Source organism: Curcuma longa, chromosome 6 (genome assembly GCF_044706935.1).
Source record: "Curcuma longa cultivar G26 ecotype Majalengka, Jawa Barat chromosome 6, ITB_CL_G26_1.1, whole genome shotgun sequence".
In the NCBI taxonomy this organism is placed as follows: domain Eukaryota; kingdom Viridiplantae; phylum Streptophyta; class Magnoliopsida; order Zingiberales; family Zingiberaceae; genus Curcuma; species Curcuma longa.
Window position 1 is genome coordinate 6,195,552 of NC_133866.1, and position 25,961 is coordinate 6,221,512.

A 25,961-nucleotide genomic window follows, 5' to 3' on the forward strand; every position below is an offset into this window, starting at 1 on the left:
TATTAATTTCTTTTCTTCAAGGAATTGTATAAATGCTTCATGGTTAGTATTTGTAGCCACCACAAGAAATCTTCTATTTGCTGAACTAAAGCAACAAAAGAAGAAGAAGAATTATAAGAAACTCATGAAAATGGAGAAGGCACTCAAAAAAAGATGAAAGTGAGAGGGAAAGTTATTTGAATTTAAGCATGAGGAGTGAATATGAAGATATATAAACATGAAAAGGAGCATGCAAATTAAGTTCTTGAGAGGTAAGTGGATATAGCAATAGCACAATAATGAATCTTGTTTATTCTTTGAAACATCATCTAAATTGTCCATATATATATATATAATTCAAATTGCAATTAATTAATAAAGTTTACCCTTTAGGCATATAAAGTTAGTTGAATCATAAAAATAAACATCCACAAATATATAATTTGAGGGGGCAAAAATCAATACCTCCTCATAGATGGTCGTGGGGTCGACTGTGTAGGATCGTCGAGCTGGGATGAGCTCGGCTCAGTTTTTAAGTTAAAAACGAACAACTTTTATTAAAAAAGATGAGGCAAAAATCAAACAAGTAATGTTCAAGCTAGAGACACTTGTTGAATCTTGAAATGGTGCATAGGTGGAGCAATCAAAATAGGCTAAAAGATGGTTAGAACTTTATTTAGAGATTTGATAAGAGGTTTAGTTTTTCGATATGACAATTGAGAATATTGAATCAATGGATGTACCAAGGAGAAAAACAAGTTATCGTATATTAAAGAAAAATAATAATGAGATAAGAAAGATAAACACAATTAAAACTATCAAATTATTCAAGAAAATAATGTCATCCACATGACACACAAAATGTTGTGTAATTAAAAACTAGATTAATTCAATAAAAATTTAATTTAAATATTTTATAATTAAAAAATAATTTGCATTTCTATACTTCATAATAGAACCATTTAAGTACTCTTTGTAAAGGCCATGTGGATTTTTAAGTAATGTTCAATCCTTCTTTTTTTTTGTGTATGTGTTTGATCACAAAATGTTTTTAAGATGATGTTTTCCACAAACATAAACTTCCTTTAATATTATGGTTCTTTAAATTTAAAAACAACTCAAACATTGTGAAGAATTTAGTAAAAAAAAAAAAACTTGCAATCTAAAAGGAATCTATGGCCTAGATTTTTCGATCGAAGGCGCACTAAAGCCATGTCTTTGGCAAATTCTTCTTCCTTTTCAACATGTAGGATGGGAAGGCAAAGGAGATACTCATGTTCGAGTTCTAATTAAAGATGAAGAAAAGTCACATTTGAGGCTTAAAGCATTCCATTAGGGATGTTTACTATAAGTTTAAGTTTGGTTGGGTGATTAAATAATCTAAGTGGAGGATTTCGTACACCAAGATATGAACCATGAGCTATTCAATGATAATAATAAGAATAATAATGATACTCTACAAGATAATAATCTAATGTAGCATGAAAAGAGGAAATTAATCTAATCATTTTTGCTAGGAATAACTTCACATAAATCTAATGTAGCATGAAAAGATCTCAGTTAAACTAATAATAAACAAGCAATCCATTAACAAAGAGTTAAAAGTTGATTTGACACAATATTCATGACAAACATAATTTAATGATGATATATTTCAATATGTATCATTCATAAAAAGTGTCATATAACTAACATACATGTTTTGTGATTATGCTCTTAATACTTTTTTTTAATATTACAAAGAATTGGCTGGTTGCATATGATGATGCCTTTTCTCACAATATAGTATCAGTAATAGTTCTAGTTTGTCTTAGGTTGAGAGAAGTCCATGGTGTTCCTCCAACCTGAGCCTGGCTTTGGGAATTCTGTTTGTTGAGTTGGCCTTTACTATATATAAGGTCTCCTTGAAACTTATGAAAGTCAATTCAGACATCCTATTCTGGATATACAGAGCAATACCTTGGATAAAATGGTTACAACGATCAACATCAATGGCTACTAGTTGCGAACAAAACTCCACCAACTTGTCGAACTCTGCACAATAGTCCAATACACTATGATCTCCTTGACAAATGCTCAAAAATTCCTGATGTCTTGCATCTCTAAATGCCTACTTCAATTGCTTCCACAAGATAGGTCTCATCTCAAAAGATGGTCTCTTAATACGCCATCAAACCACCAATTGCCCTCGAAAAAAATGTGCTCTAAATCTTCTAACCATCCATGAGCCTCCCATGGATCAGTGGTACCGTGGAAAGTAATGAATCACGCTTTTGCTAACTTCGCGAGTTGTAATATTCTAACCTTGTCAACTAGAATACTTTCAGCAAGTGTGACAGACTCAATTTTGAGCTTCTCTGTTGAGCTAGTCTCCAACCCACCCTGTTGCTTGGTCGGTTGCTCTAAAACTTGAACTATCTGAAGATCATATGGCAACATCTTGCACTAGAGGGTGCAATTTCCCCTGCTTAGGCTCTCCAACAGAGGGAGTACGTTTATGATCATCACTATGAAATCGAGAAGATCATCCTCGCACCATGATCTGCAATGAACCAAATGCTTAGACATCATCTTAACACAAAATATATATACAATACCACAATCTATGACTATAAATTTTTGCTAATAGACACTCAACCATGTTTGAAGATGACTCTATCCAAAGTCATGATTTGAAAATAAAAAACCATAAAATACAACAAACCATAACTTCTCAAACTCAAAGAGAATGAATTTTAGAGCCTTCCTCCTCATGACCACATCCATCTATGCATCATAACCATAGAATGACACCACTGAGAGTGCACAATGTTGTAATACTAATAAATAGTAAAAAATATAAACATATATCGACACAATGTCTAACTCATTATGAAGGCATAATTAGAACCGTGCTTATTGACTTAATTAAACTCATGCTAACAAATGAGAAAATACACAAAAATCAATTAATGAATAATAATGGAACTGTTTTCAATATTATTGTCGAGTATCTCTGAGCAAGATGATCCTATAATACTATTCAAAATTTAAAAATCACCTCAAGTCTACGAATCTCAAGATCAATGAAAAAATGGGAGCACATAAGTGCAAAGTGGAGTAATAAAAGATATAAATGATATAATATCATAGAAGGCAACAACAAATCTCTACAAATTATCTTCATGTTCTTCTAGCATCATAGCATCATTAATAATTTTTCATTATACTTCTTTCATTCCCTTTTTAAATAGTTTCTTCAATTTACCCTATGTTTTCTCTTTTGCACTATTACACATTTTTTCATCTTATTTTAGAAAAGAATTAGCATAATTTATAAAGAGAGTAAATAACATAGAATCCACCCATTAAAAGACGCATCGTAAATAAAGACGAATAACTCGTAATCCATCCACCTGATATCATAATGCATTATATGTAAAATATAAAAATAGAGATGAATAACACACAATCCATCTAATAAGGTTATATTGTATATAAGAGTGGACAAACTATAATTCACTCATTATGAAATGCATTATATATATATTATATATATATATATATATATATATAGGTGAACGACTCACAATCCTATTCTAAAATAAAAAATACATCTCACATAGAAAGGATCAATGACCTGCAATCCACTCAGTGAGCGATGTATGTCATATAAAACAGTTGAAGCCTATAAAATGTGTGATGCATTCACTATTTTATTAATTTGGTATAAGTAATTACATAAGTGTGAAGTCGAAGCTCTATACTAAATATGAGTAATTCATTCACCATTTTATTAGTTTTCATACTCTTTTTATAGTATGTAACTTGTTAATCACCAAATCATTAATAAGTATTATAGGAAACAATAAGTAACCAAGAGAGTTAAAGGGCAAGCAATGTCAAAGAAATTACCAAGCAAACAAGAGTAGAGATAATTACATAAAGAAGTCTCTTTTCCCAACAACTTAATAATTATATCATCTAGTTATTTAAATTTAGTCAATCACAAGGTAAATATACTGAAACAAACAAGAAACACCCATGTGAGTGAGAACTTAGATCACACCAACTCGCCTTAGGAAACTCTACACTTCTTTTACAAATTACCCACTCACATAGAAAGAAAGAATAAACTATGAACACTATAATATACTAGGTTTCCTACTAAATAAAGAATAGCATCCGTGCTAGCCCTCCCTTCTTATTGCCTTCAAAGGTACCACAATAATCAATTCAAATAGAACCATTCGCATTCAAAAATCAAAATGTGACAACAAACAGTGAGCACAAATAACTTCAAAGGTTTTAGGCATGGAGTTTGATCCTTTTACCTCAATAATCAATTCATATAGCGACACATACCTGTTTTGGTCTCAATATTGACAAGGATAAGCAACGATACTGGCGATAGATCTCTCAGTGTTTGTTGTTTAGATGTAGACTGCCCCTGATAATTCAAGGAAAGGAGGCTGCTAAAACTAAAGCCTCAAGGAGAGGATGCTCTTGCTCGGCTAGGCTTTCAAGAGTAGGAATCACAATGTAAATAGAGCAGGCAAAACCCCATCTTGACTACTGGGGAAAGATCGCGATCAGGAACGCTTTTATGAGAGAATGAGGGAGAAAAGGAAAAAAAGGGCATCAGCGACAATACTGGCGGCGGTGACGACGTGGGCTACGGCGTGGCTGTTGGATGAAGAATGCATTGGTTTGGAAGCAAGTTCGCAAATTTCTAGAAATCACAACTAGGTCGTTTGAAAAATATAACATTAAGATAGCTCGATCTCTTTGATTCGATCGTGCTCTGTCTTTAAGCAATTAGAATCAGCACGCTGGCGATGATGCAGTTGAATTGGTTTCTCATCGGAAATCACAGCACACAAACCTAAATCTTGCTTGCCCCAAAACAAGAAGGAAACGAAAGGGAAAAAAAAAAACTAGAGAAAGAGGAGGAAAGTACTGGGGAGGGCTGGAGATGATTCAGTTCACCGACGGCGACCTCATGGCTTCGAATCTACGATCGGAGAAAAAAACTTGCTCATCAAAAAAGCAGAATGAAGCGGATTGCTTCAGAAGAAGAGACAAGATAGGAAAAAAAATCTTAATAATAAAAAAACGCGACCTTTCTGGGAAGCTCCAATTTGGCTTCGTCTTCGGCGGCGGAGTTGTCCTCGGAAGGCGAAGACATCGACGACGAAGCCGCCATCGATCGATCGAAGAGAAAGATGGGACAAGGAGCGATCTCGAACTATACGGAGCCGTTAGAGGGAAACCGAAGCGAGTAGAGTTTCTGATGGGGCAAAAGTACAAAAAGACGCCTTTGATTTTTTTATTTATTATATATTATTTTTTTATAAAAAAGTATTTCATTTTTTTAAAATAATATAATTATTTTTTAATATTATTTATTTTCTATCTACATTTTAAATTAATTAATATATTATAACAATTATAAAATCATAACTATTATAAAAAAATTTTTTTATAAAAATTTAACTATTAAGAAACTTTAAAAAGCTTTTCATAATTTTATTGATTTATTTATTAAATAGAAAGGAAAAGGATATTAATTTTAAATTAAAAATATAAAAATCTATAATTAATTATAAAATTAAAGTTGTAACGATCAAGTTTTAGATTTAAAAAATATTACTAAATTTTAAATTTTTGAGAATTTTAAATATTTTTAATTTTTAATTTTTTTATCTATAGTATAATAATCATGATTTTATAGTTATTATAATATATCCGACTAATTAAAAAATTTAGATCAGAGTACTAAAATATATTTATATTATTTTATAAAAGAGTAGGACATGTTTTTATAAAAAATAATATAGCATTTTTTTTATTTTTATCTTTTCTTATTCGAGAAACTTTTCATTTTGGTCTCCACATACTTTAGCAACTTTATATTTCACCCTTATATTCTAAATTATTAAATTTCAGCCCTTTAGAACATAAATAGAGCATAGGGTGCATAGTAGACTCGACCACAGGCCGGGTCCAGCCTGGAGCCGGGCCGGGTCAATGGGACGGGTGGCCCATTGACCCGGTTAGTCAGGCCGAACTGGAACCGACCCGGCAGAATGCCGGACCGGTTCTGATTCAATAGGTGTGAAACTGACGGCCCGTCGGTTAACCGGTGGGTTGAACCGCTGGTTCAAAATTTTAACTCCAGTCAACTGGATTTTCTCATCAGTTAAATCCAGTCGACTGATGAGGCGCGTATCCAGTCGACTGGATTTTGAATTCTGACAAAAATCAGGTGTGATTTTAGCAATTCAGTAGCCGTTTTCTTGGTTTGACTAAATCAGTCGACTGGGATGGTAAATTCCCTGAAGTGCACTTTTTTTAATAAATTTTAAATTTTTTAATATAATAATCTCGAACCGTCGTGAACCGTGAATCGTAAATCGAACCGTGAATCGGCGGTTCCAAACCGTGAACCGTAATCGTCTTGGGCGGTTAAGGTTAAGGGTCGACCTATCATGAACCGTAGAACCAACGATTTCGAACCGTTGAACCGTCGATTCTGAACCGTAGTCGGATCTAGTGCATAGCGTACAAAGAGTACTGCGTCGCAGAGTTGCAAAAATGGACAAGAATTTGAATTTCGATGAAGTTAAAATAATGTCTTTCTCGGTCGTGGTCAATTATAATTTTTTTATTTATTTATTTATAGATGATTGTGGAATTGTTGAAATGATAGATTAAAATTTTTTTATTTTATAAAAACGAAGAACACTGTGTGCACTGCTTTACATTCAAACCGTCATCACTTCACCTAGACTGAACTCTCCACAAAGCAAGGGATCGAGCAAGCTCTCGATCGCCCACCGTCGCCTTTCAGTACTTGAACTAATAAACTCCTTTTGCTCGCGCTTCGAAGACGAAGCTTCACAGGTACCGGCGGAAGCCACAAATCGATCCTTCGGTTATATTCATGCACGAACGTAAAAGCAAAAGCGAAGGCGACGCAGCCGGTGCTCGACGCTGCAGGTAGCGTGCGTGCGTGCGTGCGTGCGTGCAAAGGCAAGGCTGCGCCGCCCGTACGGCTCCATGCCCACGCCGGTACTCGCCGGCGCTGGGAGCAGCACGTATAGTTTATGGCGATTCAATTGGCTTTCGTACGTCGTGGTCAAATCTGGATGAGTCTCCGTCATCTTCCAGACTTTCACTTTTCTTTTCAGTGCTGTGGATTCTCTTCTCGAACCATTCGTTTCGTCGATCGACGCAGAGATAATCTGTCAAGAGCAGAGATAGAATCTACTTTGGCAAACTGCTAATCCATCTATTGAAAATTAACAATGAAAATATTTTTGACAAAGTTGCACGATTTCCCAAATTGCTGGAGAAAGAAAAAAAGATTGAAGCAGCAGCAGCAGCAAAGCATGCACGGCACAGCTCGCCGTGCCACAAACAACGATAAGGCTGGTTAAGGCTGTCGACGAATCGTCGTACGAGTTACGCATTAAACAGTAAAAGAACACTGTTCAGTGTACCGTATAGACATTAATGGAGCCAAATCTAGGTTCTGTTAAACAGTATACAGTACGTTAAGATTCAAGTCCTAGTTGCAACAGTGAACGACAGCAAAGGAACAGTGAACACAAAGGTTAAAAATATATATATTAGTGTTCTACACTACATACAGTGAAAGCAGAATTGGAGCACTGCCCCCCTCGCATATATAAACGGAAGGGGACAGCAGCAGAGGGACATTGACAAGCCCACTCGGCTGCCGCTGCTCTCCTGCTGTCCCTGATACGCAGTGCATCCCCACGGCATTCCCATCCGGAGAAAGGGACAACACCGTCAGCAGAATTCCGTGCGTGCTGTCGAGAGTGTATATAAATCAATGATGATGCACAACACGAGCAGCTAGCCATTAGGAAACGAAGATCAGTAGTAGAGACAACTGGTGAGTTAGTCGTCGTCAAATGCTCTCTTTTCTTGTACTTAAACTTCTGGTCTCTTGTTTCTTTGCTACTTCAATTCTCCTCCTATTCGTGTCCATGGCGAACAAAAAAAAGTAAACCTGATGTGAAGTGGTGTCTTTCTTTAATTTGTTACTGGTTCCCTTTGGAGCTGCTTTCCTTTCCTTTCCTTTCCTTTCCATTCGATCCCGCGCTGACAAGCAAAGCAAAAGATGGAACCGTCCAGGTTATCGGCATAAAAGCTCTCTGGTCTTGCAGGGGCGATAGGAGGAGCTAGGAGGGAGAGGGCAAAGCAAGGAGGGAGGAAGAAGATGCTGGCCTGCATTGCTTGCGCAAAGCACGACCCGGACGGCGGCGGAGAAGACGCCGGCGACAGGCGTCCGACCGGCAAAGAAGCCGTCAAGAGCCTCTCGTCGCAGGTCACTCACTCCTCCTCCTTATTTAGCTTAAGTTAATTAATTAGGGTGTGGCATTAGAGCCAAAACGTCTTAGTGCGACGTCGCAGATCCCAAGAGACAGAGACCTAGTGTTCTGTTCCTGCGAACGACAAGTACTGCGAGGTTTATACGTGATTACCAGTGCAAACTAAATGCAATCTTATCACCACAAACAACCTCGATAGCAAATCGTGTCCAGTCTTCCTTGGAAGGAGAGCCTGACAAATTAAAAGCAAAGTTTTGTATATGACTAAGGAAGGAATAAAGCGTGGCTGTGCAACTGCTGCATGCGTGCATGCAGTGGTCGCGGTCCTATAATCCTCTAAATCTAAATACGCAGTAAATTCCAAAGATAGATCGCCGGAAGCTTGATCTCAGTGCGATCGATCATCTTCGAGTTGTTATAAGATCATCGATGAGTTTTCTGATCCCGGTCTCGATGCGCGCAGATAAAGGACTTGGTGTTGAAGATTTCCGGCGCAACGCGTCAGGGCAGAGGGAGCGGAAGCTCCTCGCTCTCTTCTACATCGTTCAGGAGCAAGAGCTTCCGCGGGGATCCTCGCCGTCGGCAGCGGCAGCACGGTGCCTATACTTACGAGGACGCCGCCCACTACGCGGCGGCCGGCTGCAGGTCGAAGGAGGAGGGTGTGGTGCCGGAGACGACGACGGCGAGTCGAAGGAGTGGGTGGCCCAGGTGGAGCCCGGCGTGCACATAACCTTCGCGTCGCTCCCCGGCGGCGCCGGCAACGATCTCAAGCGGATCCGATTCAGGTGAAGTTTTCAACAGCTGTAGATCTCTATGTTTTGTCCAGACGAATGGGATGCTCAAGTCGCGACTGGTGCTGTCTGTAGTCGGGAGATGTTTAACAAGTGGCAAGCACAGAGATGGTGGGGGGAGAACTACGACAGGATCATGGAGCTGTACAATGTGCAGCGCTACAACCGCCAGGCTCTCCAGACTCCGGCGAGATCCGACGACGGCGAGGTCAGTAACCAGCACGCCCTCTGTTTCACTAGATTTCTGCATGGATTTGCAGCTTTATTCGGGGTTTCATTCAGGGAGAATCCTCATGGTCGAGGGTTGGCTCGACAAAGGAGAGCCCCATTGCACCGCCGTTCACAACAGAGAGGCAACTCATCAGAGAGACCAACAAACCGCCCTCTGCTGGCGCCGGCGAAGGGTCTTCCGGTGTCAAGGCCGAAGTCGAAGCCTCGGCGGGTGCATCACGAACCACCACCCCGTCGAGAGATGAGGCGTCCATCTCCGTCAGCAATGCTAGCGACCTCGAGATAGCGGAGTGGGTGGAGCAAGATGAACCCGGCGTCTACATCACCATCCGGGAACTCACCGACGGCGCCCGGGAGCTCCGGCGAGTGCGATTCAGGTACTATTTATACATATGTAGTTTCTAGCTCATCTCAAATTAACTTCTGCGTACCTTCTTCTCCGATACTGATGAGAGCCATGATTTGGTGGTCCGGCAGCCGAGAGAAGTTTGGGGAGGTGCACGCCAAGCTGTGGTGGGAGGCCAACAGAGAGAGAATCCAAGCACAGTACCTGTAGACCTCTACGTACGCACTGCATGAACAAAACTCCCATATTATACTCCAAACAACAACGATTTAGGAAAGGAAAACTAACTGGGAAATTGTGGGTCTTAATTTGTACAAGTAGTTTCATCTTATCAATGCCATATCTGGTTGGATTTCATCTACATATTTCCTCTTCATGCAATTGAAATGCTGACAGATATCCTAGATAGAGTTCATCCCTTTTTAAAAAAAAAAAAGAATGCACAATATATACAAGAACTGGTAAATAATTGGCATCTATCAGGAGAAATCAAGTTCCATAGCTCTGTCATCCAATCAGAAGCAAAGAATTCAGTATTCAGAGTACCATTTGAAATGTGTATATTTACGATATGATATCACACTGCAAAGGTATGCAAAGAATACTTAATCTAGTTTGACAGAAAATTACAATAAAACTGGATGCAGAAAGATAATCAATCACCTAAATTGAATCATCCAATCAACAAAAAAGGAATTACCTACGTCATGAACTCTTCTCATTACACTGCAGGAGGACATTTCTGAAGAAGAAAAGAAAATGTCTACCTATATAGAGTATCAATTGGTTCATAGTCTCTGCAATTCAAAAACTGAATCAGATATCAAACTTACGAATAGCATGGAGTTCCATAGTCTTATAGAAATTTGAGTGAGAAACTGAAACAATGCCCGCCATGAGTACTTCAATTTTCCAACTAACTTCATCCAAGAGATCAGAACCAGCTTTGAAGCATATGCTTGGCAGCAATTCGTGCAAGAGATTCGTTCACCAACATTAGTAGAAAACAACAGTTATCAAATAGAGTAGAAAACATAATGTATTTCTTAATGAGTATTACCCAGACAATTGTGAACATGGATCAAATAGATGGAGTTTCAGATGTCTAAAATTACATGATCTAAACAAAGGGCAAAGGCTAGTCATCTCAATTAGTATATCTCATCATCAGGAATTTCTGGAGTCAAAAATTTCTCAGGATCTTTATACATCTCCTCGTAGTCGAATCTAGACTTCACTTTTTCTGGCACTGGTGCAAGAGGAATTATAGAGTCTCGATCAATAATACCATCAATGATTCCATACTCAACACCCTCAATAGGTGACATGTAACGATCTCTATCAATATCTTTTTTAACTTGCTCAATTGTGCGGCCTGTAAAACCTGAGATAATTTTTATAACATTGTCCTTGCTATGCATAATCTCTTTGGCCTGAACCTCAACCTCTATGGCTTTCCCACTAGCTCCTCCAAGAGGTTGGTGAATCATTATCCGTGTGTTGGGCATTGCAAATCGCTTTCCCTTGGTACCACCACCAAGGATGATGGACGCTGTAGATGCTGAAATGCCAAGGGCAACTGTGGAGACATCGGCTCTCACAAGCTGCACCACATCATAAATGGCCATTGTAGCACTGGAAACAGATGAAGTAAACAGTTACAAATTAGAATGCCTTAGGAAAATATATGATTTGTGTATTTGGGAGGAAACAAGTGCTGATGAATAAGAGGGAAAAGAGGAGGGGGGATGGTAAACAAGCGGAAAAAAAAAAGCACTAGTGGTCATTTTTCTTATGTGCAAAACTTGTTCTTTCCTTCATTCTTCTATTCATCTAACCAAGTAAACAGAAGAGATGATTATCCAAGTAATGCCATGTGCAAAGATCAACATAATAATAAAGCAGAATAAATGATGACACTCATCACAATCTGAACTTAATTATAAGGAAAAGAAAATATTTGTATACAACCTGAAAGACTGGGCAATTTAAATCAAACATAGAAACTTGAACAAGTTCAATGTTCACCCACACAAATACTAGCTGATCAGCTCTAAAGAACAGAGCAGTTAAAGATTTGGACAGGAAAATTTTTATAAACTTATTGTGCTTCATATATTCATCATCAATTGTCCAGTCAACCTCTTTTCAGTTCCTGGTGTGCAGTGATCCCAGAACAGAAGATCATGGTTAGGTGATTTCAAGACATTATGGCTGCAAAGCATGTTCAACCAAACATGACATTTAAATTTGAAACTTATTTTGGTGAGAAATAATAATTCCACAAAGACTTGTTAAACCCAAGATAATACATGGAAGCCAGATGTGCTTAGATATGGTGCTTCCTGGTTGGAAAAACAAGGCAAAAAGGACAGATTTAGCAAAAAGGGAATCACCAGAAGTTAGTTTGAATTTCTAAGTTCCAGCGTGTAGCAATATATACAGGAGAAATTAGTCAATATCATCCAAACGTTTTATGAAACATTGGAGAATGTTCCAAAGTTACAAATGGATAGCACTTCAAGTTTTTCATGAATGGGTCCACAGATCCAAGAGGAGAAGAACATAATGGTCACAGATGACATCCAACAACAGGCACCTTACCTAAACAACAAAAATCCTCTCTTATTCTGTGTTACAGAGGTCAATAAGCCACATCCCAAGCACAACTAAGCAGAAAACACACATTCTAATATGTAACAATTAGCCAAAAATAAACTAAACTAGCCTTAATTGTGACAAAAATATAGAGAACAAGTGGCTGAAGGACTTTCCATTAGAAATTGTTATGTTGTTAGAACACATTATCACGTTGATTAAGTGAACACACATGTATTTTTTAATTAAAAAAATCACTCCGACACTGAAAGGCGTTCATTCAAAAACATTCATCGTTCTTGAGGATGCTAGGTAGGTATGTTGATCGTGGATGAAGATTAGGTTTAGAACTATAAAATGCCCCAATTCCAGCAAATCACGCCACTCGAGATGATATTTAAATCAAATCAACAGAATTGGATACTGAAATTTGTAAAGATTTGATCTTAGAGCCTTCAATTACGACTCCATCATTTTGTACATAACCTCCAAGCGATTCAAGGGCGCACCTTAGGGAGCCACCGGAGGAGTTGATGAAGAGGCGGATGTCCTTGGTCGGATCCATGGCATCAAGGAGGAGGAGCTGGCTAATGATGGCGTCGGCCACGAAGTCGTCGATGCTGGTCCCCAAGAAGACAATCCGCTCGCGCAGCAGCAGGCCCATGACGTCGGACTCGGCGCCCCTCATGGCCGAGGCCGGCGTCTGCGGTGCCGCCGAAATCGGAAACTGTAAGTCGAAGGACGAAGAGGTCGAGAGGGCTCGGGCCCTGCCGCGGGAAGAGAAAGAGAAAGGGAGGTGCGAGGGAGATGTGAGGCGGAGAGAGAGAGATCGAGGGGGCTTTGCAGTGGACGGGGAAGTGGAAAGGAAGGCAGGCTTGAGGGGAGCGGAGACGAAGAGTGAGGCCATGGCGTTGAACGACGACGAAAGGCGGCGACCTAGAGAAAACATTTCGAGGCGATCTGCAACCCTCACCTCATCAATCTTCTTTCCTTTTTTTTTATTAATTAATTTATTTATTAATATACATAACAAAAAATAATTATATATTTTTAAAATTCAATTAATTTTAAGTCAAAATAGAATTTTACCTTAACAGGTAGTATTTCCGTTCTCGCTGCTTCCTCGCTCGCTTCCGCCATGGCTTCCTCTTCTGTTCCTTCAAGCTCTGCATCGTCTCCAACACCGATCGTACTCCAAATTGCATCTCTCCTTTTCCAGTTGCTCCTTTCCTCCTCGATCTTCCTCAATGAGAGCTTTATCGACATCTGCGGCAGTAGGATTCCTCCGACGGCGCCAGCTCCCCACAGCCATGCTCCATTCTTCCCCGGCTGCCGCCCATGCGACCACCTATCAGTGGGATCCAGCCCTCGACCTGAGGCTCCACCACCCCACGCTTCTGCTCCTCGAGAAGCACTGCAACTCCCCCGACCACTTCGACCAGATCCTCGCCCAGATGATGAGGCTCCACCTCACCGCCGACACCTTCCCCATGAGCCGCCTCCTCGCCCACTCCACCGCCGCGTCTCGCCTCTCCCTCGCCCTCCGCCTCTTCACCCACTTCACTCCCTCCCCCAACCTCTTCACCTACAACCTCATGATCTCCGCCTTCTCCTCCTTCCCACGCCAATCTTGCGACCTCTACAAGTCCATGCTGTCTTCCCCCGTCGCCCTCGATGAGCGGACCTTGCTCTCGCTCCTCAAATCCGCTTCCAAAAACGCACCTTTCGGCCGGCAGATCCACGCCCACGTCGTAGTCTGCGGTTTCAGCTCACGAGTCTACTTGCAGAACACTCTGATGAAGATGTACTTGGACGCCGGAGACGCCGCTGCTGCACGCCATGTGTTCGATCATATGCCTGAACAGGATCTGGTTTCGTGTAACATCATGCTGTCTGGGCTTGCCAAAGAGGGACGCTGCGTGGAAGCACTGGAGTTGTTTAGAGACATGGAAGCTTCGGGTATTGAACTGGACGAATACACCATGGTCGGCCTTCTGGTGTGCTGCTGCCAGCTTAAGAATGCACGTCTTGGAAAGGCTGTTCATGGCATGATCATAAGAAAGATGGCTCTCAGTGGCAGCAGCAGTAACACTAGCTTGATTCTGAACAATGCTCTCATGGATCTATATGCTAAGTGTGGGGAGCTCGACCTTGCAGTCAAGGTGTTCAATAAAATGCTCGACAGAGACTGTATCTCGTGGAACACAATGATCACAGGGCATGCAAGTAATGGACAATTGGATCTTGCTTGTAGGTTTTTCAATGAAGCGCCTAGGAGGGACCTGGTCTCATGGAATTCTCTCCTTGTTGGGTATGCCCAGGTTGGTGATTTGGAAATGGCGATCAAACTATCACGACGCATGCTTGTTGAAAGTGTTCGACCTGATAGGGTGACTGCCGTTGCATTAGTTTGCACTGCTGCGGAGACTGGAGAGTTGAGTCATGGAAGGTGCATACATGGTTGGGTGCACAAGGGATATGGAACCCTGGATGCCTTCCTGGGGTCAGCACTGATAGATATGTACAGCAAGTGCGGAAGTATTGAGAGATCTCTTGTCATTTTTAACCATGTTTCGAAGAAGGATGTCACACTGTGGACAGCCATGATCACTGGTCTTGCTTTCCAAGGCAATGGAGCAAAAGCTATGGAGTTGTTTGTCAAAATGCAAGAAGAGGGTCTGATGCCCAACAAGGTCACTTTAGTTGCAGCCCTTACAGCTTGCAGCCATGCAGGCCTGGTGGATCAGGGGACTGAAATCTTCGAATCCATGAAGCAACAATACAATGTTGAACCTGGCAAGGAGCACTATGGGTGTATGGTTGATCTTTTCGCCCGAGCAGGGCAGCTGAAGGAAGCTCTACATGTGGTAGAAAGAATGCCAATGAAGCCAACTAGGTCAATATGGGGAGCCATCTTAAGCGCGAGCAAGGTCCATGCAAACTTGGAGCTTGCAGAGCATGCTTTAACAGAACTTCTCGAGCTGGAACCTGAGGAAGAAGGAGGATATGTGTTGCTCTCCAATGCATATGCTGCTTGTGGCATGTGGAGCTCCTCAGACAAAGTCAGAGAGATGATGGAGAGAAAGGGTGTTAAAAAGATTGGGGGTTGCAGTTCATTGTTGGTTGATGGTGTTGTCCATGAGTTCATGTCTTCAGATAAGAGGCATAGATTCTGGCCTGAGATTTACGGCACCTTAAATTATCTGCACAAAATGATGAAGATAGACGAAGAAAGAGTACAAAAATTTGGGTCCCTTCATTGAAAAGTCAAGGTTAGAGACGTTCTACAAAACACAATTGACCTAGAGAAATCTGACTTTAAAAGATGAAACCAAATTGATTTCTTGCTAAAGATTATCTAGTCTTCTTTTTTTCACTTCGATTACCATTTTTTTCCTTTGTGTGCAAAGAACAGAAGCCTTGTGTAAGTGAACTCTACATCATTCTTACACTGTAATCTGAGTCATTATAGACTTATGCACTGTACAATTTGGTATAAATTCTAGAAAGAAAGGATTTATCTACCATTGCTGTTAAACCATCCAAAGTTTTAAAAATTATATCAAAATATTTAATATATATTGTTATGGATTAGTACACCTAGATCAGAGAGATAAGATCTGGTGCAATTAGCAGCGATACAACAAAGGCAAGGTCTGATCTTGTGGTGGACTGGCTCAGTTCGATGTCCAACTCTACAATTGGCTCGGCTCATCACTTAGCTCTCTTGAAGCTCCACACTCTAAGCTCGAGCGTTCCTTTCAATGATTGTCTAAGCTTTCCTCACCGTCCGAGCTCTTTTTTCGGTGACCACCCGAGCTCTCCTCTTCATGATTGTCGCCAAAAAGACACGTGCAATGATATAATATTTAAAGGTAATTCACCTACCCATATCGAATATGGGTGATATAACCCTTAACTACCGCAGCAATGGGATATTCTCTTTACCGGCGATGGGATACCCCTTCAATGATTCCATATAATGACTCCGCTTCTTACGGACACAAGTACACGCACACACACAATCGACACTCTACCTCTCTAAGTTTTCCTCTTCTTCTCGATTCGCGACATGACTTGAACGTCAGAACGGTTAAGCCAGGGTATTTCCTGATGTCCGTTCTCACTTTTTTTTTTTTTTTAAGTCTGATATGAGCTTCATCGTCTGCAGATCTGATCTTGCGTACGACTAATCCGTAGATGATCTCAAGATGTAGAGAGAGAGAATGATATCAGGCATATTGTCAAAGATGCTGTGCCAATCTTTCTTCTCAGCGGCATTTTGTCATATTGTCAAAGATAAGTTACCTGTGTCAATCTTTCTTCTCAGCGGCATTTTGTCATATTGTCAAAGATAAGTTACATGTGCCAATCTTTCTTCTCGGCGGCATTTTGTCACACACATGCAACACAATTCGCTCGGCGCCAATGAAAACACTCGCACTTGTCGTCGCTGTTAGGCTACACGCCATCCATCCGCATCACGAACACGGAAGCGTCGACGAAGCATCAATCCTTCTAGAGAGCAGCGATCGAGACCTGGCAACATTTATATAAACCGGAGGAGGTTAGGGCATGACCAAATCGAAGCAAGGTCGCGGAAGCAGATGGGGAAGTTGAGTTCGATGGAAGTTCTGCTTCTGCTGCTGCTTTGCTTCGCCGTCGCCGGGGCGATGGCGCAGCAGGCGTCGAATGTGAGGGCGACGTATCACTACTACTACCCGGCGCAGAACAACTGGGATCTGTACGCCGTCAGCGCCTACTGCTCGACGTGGGACGGCGGCCGGCCGCTGGAGTGGCGGAGGAGGTACGGCTGGACCGCCTTCTGCGGACCCGTCGGGCCGACAGGCCGCGACGCCTGCGGCAGGTGCTTGAGGGTAAGACCCGATATCAAACTAATTTTTAATTTTTTAAAATAATAAAAAAAATTAAATATTTGCAGTATTTTAAAATTTAACTTTTCGATCATATGCGGCGGCAGGTTACAAACACAGCGACGGGGACTCCAGTAACGGTCAGGATTGTGGATCAGTGTGCAAATGGAGGGCTAGATTTAGATCAAGGGGTGTTCGCTCAGCTGGACACAGATGGAGCCGGCTACCAGCGAGGCCACTTGATCGTTAACTACCAGTTCGTTAACTGCAACGATTGAGCTACGAATACAAACGCTAGCTGAATAAATATGTAATAAATAAATAATAATTAAATAATGGCTTTAATGCCTGACTTTTATAATCTTTTGATAAAAATGGGTTTTTTTCTTCTTCTTCTGTTCGCTTAATTTGGTAAGAGATATAATTCATGCACGTCTCCGTTCGACGTGCGACCTGAAACTTTGGAAGCCGATGGCTACTTTTCAGCGCGGCACGGAGCGACGAATCCGCGCTGCGGAACGTGCGTGAACCGCCGATCGCTGCTTCTTCTCCGCCCAAACGTTTCCGATTTAGGAAGCAAGAAATCGATGCGTCGTTTCAAAAGTCGATGAGATCAGATCACCGATCCGGAGAAGGAGAGGAGGAGAGAGGGAGAGGAGGGAGAAGGACTCCGGCGAACGCTGTTCCTGTTTCTTCTTCTTTCTTTCTGTCTCCAATTCGATACCGAGAGTTCGTTGGAGGTGGTGAGCCAATCAAGCAGGAATTTTGCTTGTGTTTTGGTTTATGTGAATCGATAGTACGTCGGGCATGGGTGCCGGAACCACCGCAGCAGCTCAAGCGCCGACGGCGGCGACGCTGTACTGTTTCTTCTCGGTGCTCCTCGGCGCCGTCTCCGAGTGGTGCCTGATCGTGATCCTGCTGACCAACGCTGCTTTGTCCTACGCCGCCACAAGGTTCGCGAGCCTCTGCAACCTGCCGCCGCCCTGCCCTTTCTGCTCCCGGCTCGATCACGTCCTCGGCGGCGAGCGCCGTGGCTTCTACCACCACCTGCTCTGCCGCGCCCACAAGCTCGAGGTCTCCGCGCTCGTCTACTGCCACGCCCACCGACGCCTCGCCAACTCCCGCAGCATGTGCGAGGCCTGCCTCCTGTCCTCCCCCGCCGCCGCATTTCGAAAGCCCAAGCCCGCGATCACGCTCGGCGACGACCCTCCTACGCTGGACGGAGACGACCACCCAGGCGTCAGATCCTGCTCATGCTGCGCCGAGCCCTTCACTCTCTCGCGGGCGATCGTCCACGGGAAGAAGAAGAAGTCCTCCGCCAAGATCGACGTAGCCGGAATCAACAACGCGCCGGTGGGACGGCGAGTCCAGCTAAGAAAGAGGCAGTGGAAGAGCTCGGATCGGCCGGCCGCCATGCCGCACGTAGGCTACAGCGAGCTAAAGATCACATCGGGGTCGGAGACGGAGATACCCTACTCCGACGACGACTGCTACGACGAGAACGAAGAGGGGGGCTCGCCGGTGAACGGCGTTAAGGACATCGAGGAGGAGTCGGCGTCGGCGGCGAGGGCGTGGCGGCCGACGACGACGGTGGAGGAGTTGGTTCCCGAGAGGCTCATCCATCCTAATCCTAACCCTAACCTTGTCGAGAAGAAGCCGACGGAGAATGATTCGAATAAAGTCGATCCCAAGAACACTGCTGTGGAATCGACGGAGAGAACGATCGAACAGGTTCCTCAACGAGGTAATCTCTTCAATTTCATACTTTGCCTGTTATTTTATTTTACCCTAATCGATCACTCCACAGCGGCGGCGGCTTCCGCTGCCAATCCGAGCATCAACGATCCGCCTACATCGGCGCGCGCCATCTTGCTGGAGCGCAACGAGAGCTTCAAGAACGCACTGGCGAAGAAGGGGATGATGATGTCGCCGCGGATCTCCGTCCTGGCTGAGGACTTGAAGCTCCGGCTGTCCCAGAAATCCTACCACGCTCTTGATCTGCCGTGGAGCGGCGACATGATCTTCAGCCCCCGCTTCGCGGAGGTCGACGCCTCCACCTCCGCCGGGTTGCAGAGCATCGCGAAGCGGCTCGCCGTGGAGCGCAACAACTCGAGCCTGGAGAGCTACGACGCGTGCGTGGTCTCCGACGTGGAGGCGGAGACGTCGACGGAGCGGCTGCGGCAGCAGATCGAGCTGGACCGGAAGACGATGAGCGCGCTGTACAAGGAGCTGGAGGAGGAGCGGAGCGCGTCGGCGGTGGCGGCCAACGAGGCGCTTGCGATGATCAACCGCCTGCAGGAGGAGAAGGCCGGGATGCAGATGGAGGCTCTGCAGTGCCTGCGAATGATGGAGGAGCAGGCGGAGTACGACCAGGAAGCGATCCACAAGCTCAACGACCTGCTGACCGATCGAGAGAAGGAGCTGATGGATCTGGAGGCAGAGCTGGAGAGCACCCGGAAGAGGCTCGCCGGGGAGGAGGGAAATCCCCACAGCGAGGCTGAATTCAGCGACCTGGTGGACGGATTCGACGAGGAGAAGGCGCAGATCTCGGCGTGCTTGAAGAATCTGCAGGACAAAATCAACACCACGTCGAGCTCAACCGACGCAGCGCAGATCGATCTGCAACTGCAAGACGAGGTCCTGAAGCTGAACGAGAGACTGCATGCACTCGAGGAGGACAAAGCGCTGCTCGCCCACGCTGTGCGTGCGCTGAGGTACGGCGGCGACGGAGTCAGGCTAGTGCAGGAAATGGCGCGGCAGCTCGAGGAATTGAGAAGGATTCCGGCGACGTAAAGGTGGCTGAGGATCGGAGCAGATAGAGGCTCCAGTTCCAATTACAGAACGAGAATTGTAGGCATTGGAATTTGGAAGGATAGATTTTGAGTGCAATCTCGGGAAATCTAGCAACTTAGCAAGAAACATTGAAGTTTACTGGCAGTGATCTGCTCAGCTGTTGTTTACTAAACGAATCAATTAGCACGAAAGATAAAGGTTTTATTTAGAACATAAATGACACGATAATTAATAACCGAACGATAAGTAGTGGATAAATGCACTGCTAATTCATGTTTACGCAGTGACTTGCAGTAATACAATCGCGTAATCATATCCCTTTCATGGACTCCTGCAACCGCCGTTACCTCCGCCTCCGCCGCCACCTCCTCCTCCTCCACCACCACTACCATGATGACTCCCCCGTCCACCACCTAAACCCCCATGGTGCCCAAGTCCACCTCCATCCCCGGCGCCGCCGCCTCCTGCTCCGCTCCCGCCGCCGAGGCCTCCCAATCCGCCCAGCCCACCAAGTCCTGTTCCTCCTCCGATCCCCCCGCCGCCAAGGCCACTGCTCCCGCCTCCGAGGCCGCCAACGTCTCTGTAAAAGGGCAGGCCGCCGAACCCACCGAGTCCGCCGACGCTGGCGAAACCGCCAGGCCCGCCAAACGACATGAAACTCTTCTGCTCTTCGACGCCGGCTGCCAGGCCAGCGGCCGGCTTTCTTGGATCTCAGGCGTGCCTCCTCTTCCGGCACCTTCCTAGAGTGCGCGCCGTGAGCCAAAGCAAAAGCTATCGCCATCAGGACCAAGAAACTCCAATTCGCCATTTCCTACTTCCAAATCCTAATCAGGACTCACTCAGAGCTTGGAGCGAGAAGCTTCTTATGCAGGTCCGTGGGCGGTGGGCAGTCCAAGAAGTTCTTTAATCTGTTCATATGGATGCATTAGAATTCCTCGGCGAAGCCACGAGAAGACGATGGCGATGTCTTCTTCATGCATGAAGAATTACTGCCCACCGAACGCATTGGCATCTTCTATGTTTGAGAACTGTGATTCAGAAAATAGTGGGGGGCAAACTGCAATTTAATCGAACATGTAATGGGCCGTTGTCGAAGCCCATAAAGAAGGCGGCCTGTTCCACTGCCATGTGTTTGCACCCCTGCTTACTCTTGATATTTTCGATCGCGTCGTCGATCGAGTGATCCAACGGCTGAGAGAGTCGCGTTCAAATGAAGCGGACCGTGCGTGGGAAACGACGTCGATCGTAGCCAGACGCCCTTTTTAGGGTTCGCCACCGCTCGTTCAAATCGCACGGCGCTCTCGTCCCGTCTTTTTCTGCCTTCTTCCCCGTCGCACTTCTCGGAAATCAATCTGATGGTAAAGTCGCCGATCTTCTTCCCCTTCTGCTTCTCGAAATTGGGTTTTGATTTGCAATTTTATGGGTTTGTTGTTGTTGTTGTTTTTGCAGGCATTGCCAAATCAGCAAACGGTGGACTACCCGAGCTTTAAGCTTGTGCTTGTCGGCGATGGCGGGACAGGTAAACAGCATGATTCACGAACTGCTTTGATCGTCGTCGGGTTAGGGTTAAGAAGATTTGCTTCTGTTGTTTTATCGATCTCGATCTCGATCTCTTTTACGTGAAATCTCTGCCTAGGTTTTTCTTCTGCTGGTATGGGATTAATATTTGGTCATGTTGATTAAGCGTACAATGTTTGGTTTATTGCTGAATGGGCCACTTCTTTTCCCATTTATTTTATGTTCGTTTTAGGGCAACACAATACTGTACTCAAATTGCATCTAGTTTGTATTCCCCCGACTTTTTTGATTTGTACCTCTGCACCTATAGTTATCTTATTCCTATGGTGTGATACAGGGAAAACAACATTTGTGAAGAGGCACCTTACTGGTGAATTCGAGAAGAAGTATGAGCGTGAGTATCATGTTAATCTTAAATTTTTATTTGTTTTGTTTGGTAATATACTAATATGCATCACAATGTCTTGGGGTTTTTTTTTCAGCTACTATCGGTGTTGAGGTCCATCCTCTTGATTTCTTCACAAACTGTGGAAAGATCCGATTTTATTGTTGGGATACTGCTGGTCAGGAAAAATTTGGTGGTCTGAGGGATGGATACTAGTATGTTCTGACTCGTGTTTATTTTTATCATTGCATTTTCTGGTTGATAGTGCAAGTTGATATAGTTTCTTGGCACCTGCTACTGATCATTTTGATGTTTCTTAATGATTTCTTCTTAAATATTTTTGGCTGTGAAATAGGACATTGGCTTACCAAACAGATGGACATCGTGGACTTGTTATTCAATCAATAATCTTCATTTAAGATTGAAAACCATTAGCTGTTTAAAAATATTTATTATACTCAATATTGCTCATTTTCAATTCAGGGGTTTCCTTATTGTTTTGAACTTACTGGTAGGTTGGTAGTTTTGATTTGTAATCTTATTTGTTCCCTATAATATATGACAAGCTTGTTGTTTATCAATTGCATTTAGAGAGAAAAAACTGTTTATGTGGGATTTTTGTAGATAATTGGATTCTCCATTTTGAAAAGCAATGGATGATAACTTTTTTCTTTTTTTAACTTTTCATACTCATGTTTGTCACATTCTGTTTAGTGTGAATTAAATGGTTATTGAAAGCTTGTTGCTTTTCTAATCTGGCTTTGCCATTTTCTTTTACAGTATTCATGGTCAGTGTGCTATAATCATGTTCGATGTGACTGCAAGATTAACATACAAGAACGTTCCAACATGGCACCGGGACCTATGCAGGTTGCTTCTAAGAACACAAGAAGATGAATACGCAGCTCCTGGCACTTCAAAATATCTAACAATTTTGTCTTTTTTTGTATTTGGTGAAATCAGGGTTTGTGAGAATATTCCTATTGTTCTGTGTGGCAATAAGGTTGACGTGAAAAACAGGCAGGTTAAAGCAAAGCAAGTTACCTTCCACAGGAAGAAGAACCTCCAGTATTATGAGATCTCAGCAAAGAGCAATTATAACTTCGAGAAGCCATTCCTTTATCTTGCAAGGAAACTTGCAGGGTAAGTAGATGATAATTAGTTTCTGCAGTTATTACCGCTAGAAAAAAGAAAGAAATAATAATAATGGGAAATGCCATGACAGGGACCCTAACCTTCATTTTGTTGAATCGCCTGCACTGGCGCCTCCAGAGGTCCAGATTGACTTGGCCGCTCAGCAACAGTAAGTGCAATTTATATATATGCTTTTAGATTTGTTGTGATTTTTTCCTTGCGGGTCCAATCTAATTGCTGTCTTAGTTTTTTATATTAGAGATTATGGATCTTTTGCTGGTCAATGATGATTAGTTCACATTCTTATTTTTCCAAGTAGACATATAGTGAATAAGTGATCCTTTGTTTGGTTGATTCATGAAATTAAATTGACATGGAATAACTATTCTTATATTTGCTTAGTAGTATTTGCTCTTTGTTTGGTTTGTGAAATAGAATGGGCATGAAATAATTAGTCTTATGTTTGGTTTATAGGAAAGGGATATACATGGAATGGAATAGCTTCCTCAGGAATAGAAACTATTCTTATGTTTGGAGCACCAAAATGTTATAAGAAATAAATAAGAAATAGTTTCACAATGATAAAATGAATGGCTTGTCTAATTCAGGGCAGTCATGTACTTTGTCTCCTTGGCCCAAAGCAGGTACTAGCCCGACATATCCCATTCACCCATTGGACTTGTACAGCTTGCCTCCTTACCAATGTGATTGATAACCCCTTCGGGTTGCCTTGTTTCAGCCAAATATGCTCACTCTGCAATTTGTACGGTTTGACTTGTCTTGTTGGACTCACCCAATTTGTACTGTTCAACTAGCTTATCATCTATCCATTTGAGTGACTGTGTGGCCCAAACCAACACAATAGGTCGGTTTGATTCAAGCTCTCGGTCAGTGTGGCTGCACTAGCTTTTTTAGCTCTACCAGCCTGCTCCACCCAATTGTGTTCCCCCAACCCACCTGATGATTGTGCAATAGGCCTGTCTGACCTATATTGAACTAAGGATGTATTATTTGAAGAATGAATAACTGCTTTGAAATATCGCAAGGAATTATTCCATATGAATGAGGATCCTGAAACATAAGAAAATTTGGTCCAATGGAAATCTTAAGGAATACAAAGTAACCATTCTCATAAACTAAAAACTCATCTTTAGATTTCATTCAAGTAGTGAGTGGCTTCAAGTTAGTTAAGTTCTATATAAGATTTTGTTCATATTTATGACTTTGCTCTGTTTTTTTGCTTCTTCTTTTTCAGACATGAAGCTGAGCTCGCTGCAGCTGCTGCTCAGCCTCTTCCGGACGACGACGACGATCTGCTTGATTAGAAGCGTTATACGAGTCAACATGATAATTAGTGTGTTGTTTTCCAAGGTGTGCTATGATTTGAACCAAGGGAACTCGTTTATCTGCCAAAGAGTTGCGTTTTTAGAATTTGCGCTGAATGCTTATCATTAGTTTATTCAAGGATGTTTCTCCTTTGATGTGGAACGTAATTTGTGGATAATTCTGCTAATCTCGATGCCGTTTTTAATCATTTGGATCTGTTTTTATCTCCATTAATTATGAAAATATTTTCTCCTGTTTTCCACTGTTTCCTTTTAAGAAAGTTAAACATCCTTCCTGTAAAAAAAATCATTAATTGCAAGTGTACTACATGTACTGCTGCAAACCTTGTGTACTGAAGTCAATGGATATTTATGTCGTTTTAAATTTATCATTTTAATTTAAAAATCAGAATTACAATTCATTTACAATTTTAAAAAATATATATTGTGTATTTTTATCAAGCTACAAAGTAAAGCAATCACTTCTAAACCGGATCAAGCCGGGTCCAACCCCGACCGGAGGAGCTGTCACGTGCTCCCCGAATGCCGCGAACCTATTGGATCCCCGGCCGCCGGACTGTCGAGGCAGGTTCTCCGGCATGATGTTCTCCAAAGAGTTCGCCCGCCACGGCGGGCACCTCCGCTTGTCGCTCCACCGCACCATCTTCCCCGCTCCCGACCCCGCCACCTCCGCCCTGACCTCGCCGGCTAGCACCTCCCCGTCGCCGCCCAGCCCGATGGCGGATCCGATCAAGACGCACGCCGCCGTCGACACGCACTGGCTCCTCCAGCTGACCTCCGTCCTCTGCGACCTGCTATCGAACACATTTAGATCAAGAGGGAGAGATGGTGTTGGGAATCCCCGGAATCACGCATCGAGCGCTCACCTCGGAGAGAACAGCGTGGGGGAAGGAGGAGGAGGAGCGGGCGGCGGCGTAGGCGGGCGGAGGCAGGCGTGGATCGAGATCGCCATTGCTTTCGCTCGCTCGCTACCTGTTCGATGAAACGTCCCAGAGTCTGGCGATGCGCGTGCCCTGCTCGGGCACGATCGATGGCTTCTTAAATTGGTCAAATAAAGAAAAATCAACAACCAAACAAGTAAACAAACGATGACCGTCAGATAAAGTTGGACGATGACACGGACGGTCGATACTGCCCAGCTTGCTTGCCGTGTAAAAGTAACCCATTGGCGGGCGATATCCCGCGACACGTCGGATGAAGTGGGTCCGGCTCACACATACCCAAATCTACACGCCTAGTTACTGGACCAATCTCTAAGAACGAAGTAGGTAGGTAACGCAATTTTCATTTTGCACGACATTGAGACGCAGCTGACTTGCGATCGCTTAAGAGCCGTCGGATGATGATCGGTCGGTGGATGGAAGAGGGCAAAGGAGAACAGGAAAGTAGTAGTGTTTTTCTTCGTTTAGTTGGTTCCCAAGCGTACGAGACCATCTTAATGTTACGCTTGTTTTGACCTCGAGCGAGAGCAGTATTTTTTTTTTTTTTTTTTTCCATTTTTTCCCCATTTTCCTTATTTTGTTCGTATTTTTCTCATTTTTTTCCAACAGTTTGTGATGCGTGAGGAACACGTGACAATCTTCTCTCTAATTCATCTATCTAATGAAATATTCATAATAAGTCT

At 43.1% G+C, this 25,961-nt stretch overlaps 7 protein-coding genes across 8 annotated transcripts; 5 read left to right on the forward strand and 2 right to left on the reverse strand.

Moving 5' to 3' along the window:
* Positions 1 to 8,209: 8,209 nt before the first annotated feature.
* On the forward strand, positions 8,210 to 9,899 carry LOC141830978 (protein BREVIS RADIX-like). Its single transcript, XM_074718430.1, is given in 6 exon segments — positions 8,210 to 8,317; positions 8,785 to 8,994; positions 8,997 to 9,106; positions 9,188 to 9,320; positions 9,395 to 9,720; positions 9,821 to 9,899. Coding segments are annotated over 6 exon segments (966 nt in total).
* An 811-nt stretch (positions 9,900 to 10,710) lies between these two features.
* LOC141830930 (ATP-dependent Clp protease proteolytic subunit 4, chloroplastic) lies at positions 10,711 to 13,261 on the reverse strand. Its single transcript, XM_074718381.1, has 2 exons — positions 12,797 to 13,261; positions 10,711 to 11,324 (listed from the first exon to the last, which is right to left on the reverse strand). Exons 1-2 carry the CDS (start codon positions 13,234 to 13,236, stop codon positions 10,841 to 10,843), a joined length of 924 nt encoding a protein of 307 aa, XP_074574482.1. The 5' UTR covers positions 13,237 to 13,261; the 3' UTR covers positions 10,711 to 10,840.
* A 230-nt stretch (positions 13,262 to 13,491) lies between these two features.
* On the forward strand, positions 13,492 to 15,691 carry LOC141831214 (pentatricopeptide repeat-containing protein At3g04750, mitochondrial). The gene has a single exon (XM_074718626.1). The coding sequence runs from the start codon at positions 13,535 to 13,537 to the stop codon at positions 15,548 to 15,550; it is 2,016 nt and encodes a 671-aa protein (XP_074574727.1). The 5' UTR covers positions 13,492 to 13,534; the 3' UTR covers positions 15,551 to 15,691.
* A 1,189-nt stretch (positions 15,692 to 16,880) lies between these two features.
* LOC141831109 (barwin) lies at positions 16,881 to 17,529 on the forward strand. Its single transcript, XM_074718538.1, has 2 exons — positions 16,881 to 17,164; positions 17,269 to 17,529. The coding sequence occupies exons 1-2, from the start codon at positions 16,895 to 16,897 to the stop codon at positions 17,437 to 17,439; spliced, it is 441 nt and encodes a 146-aa protein (XP_074574639.1). The 5' UTR covers positions 16,881 to 16,894; the 3' UTR covers positions 17,440 to 17,529.
* Positions 17,530 to 17,968: 439 nt separating this feature from the next.
* On the forward strand, positions 17,969 to 20,014 carry LOC141831277 (putative myosin-binding protein 5). Its single transcript, XM_074718682.1, has 2 exons — positions 17,969 to 18,905; positions 18,969 to 20,014. Exons 1-2 carry the CDS (start codon positions 17,969 to 17,971, stop codon positions 19,952 to 19,954), a joined length of 1,923 nt encoding a protein of 640 aa, XP_074574783.1. The 3' UTR covers positions 19,955 to 20,014.
* Positions 20,015 to 21,175: 1,161 nt separating this feature from the next.
* LOC141830798 (GTP-binding nuclear protein Ran-1) lies at positions 21,176 to 24,525 on the forward strand. Its single transcript, XM_074718224.1, has 8 exons — positions 21,176 to 21,312; positions 21,404 to 21,473; positions 21,810 to 21,866; positions 21,955 to 22,072; positions 22,638 to 22,727; positions 22,821 to 23,000; positions 23,083 to 23,160; positions 24,247 to 24,525. The coding sequence occupies exons 1-8, from the start codon at positions 21,310 to 21,312 to the stop codon at positions 24,314 to 24,316; spliced, it is 666 nt and encodes a 221-aa protein (XP_074574325.1). The 5' UTR covers positions 21,176 to 21,309; the 3' UTR covers positions 24,317 to 24,525.
* Positions 24,526 to 24,675: 150 nt separating this feature from the next.
* On the reverse strand, positions 24,676 to 25,345 carry LOC141830799 (protein CHLOROPLAST VESICULATION). 2 transcript variants are annotated; one of them, XM_074718225.1, is made up of 2 exons: positions 25,204 to 25,345; positions 24,676 to 25,131 (listed from the first exon to the last, which is right to left on the reverse strand). In XM_074718225.1, the coding sequence occupies exons 1-2, from the start codon at positions 25,287 to 25,289 to the stop codon at positions 24,780 to 24,782; spliced, it is 438 nt and encodes a 145-aa protein (XP_074574326.1). In that variant the 5' UTR covers positions 25,290 to 25,345; the 3' UTR covers positions 24,676 to 24,779. The 2 variants fall into 2 exon arrangements, with proteins under 2 accessions (XP_074574326.1, XP_074574327.1); XM_074718226.1 differs by having other exon boundaries at positions 24,677 to 25,128.
* Positions 25,346 to 25,961: the final 616 nt, after the last annotated feature.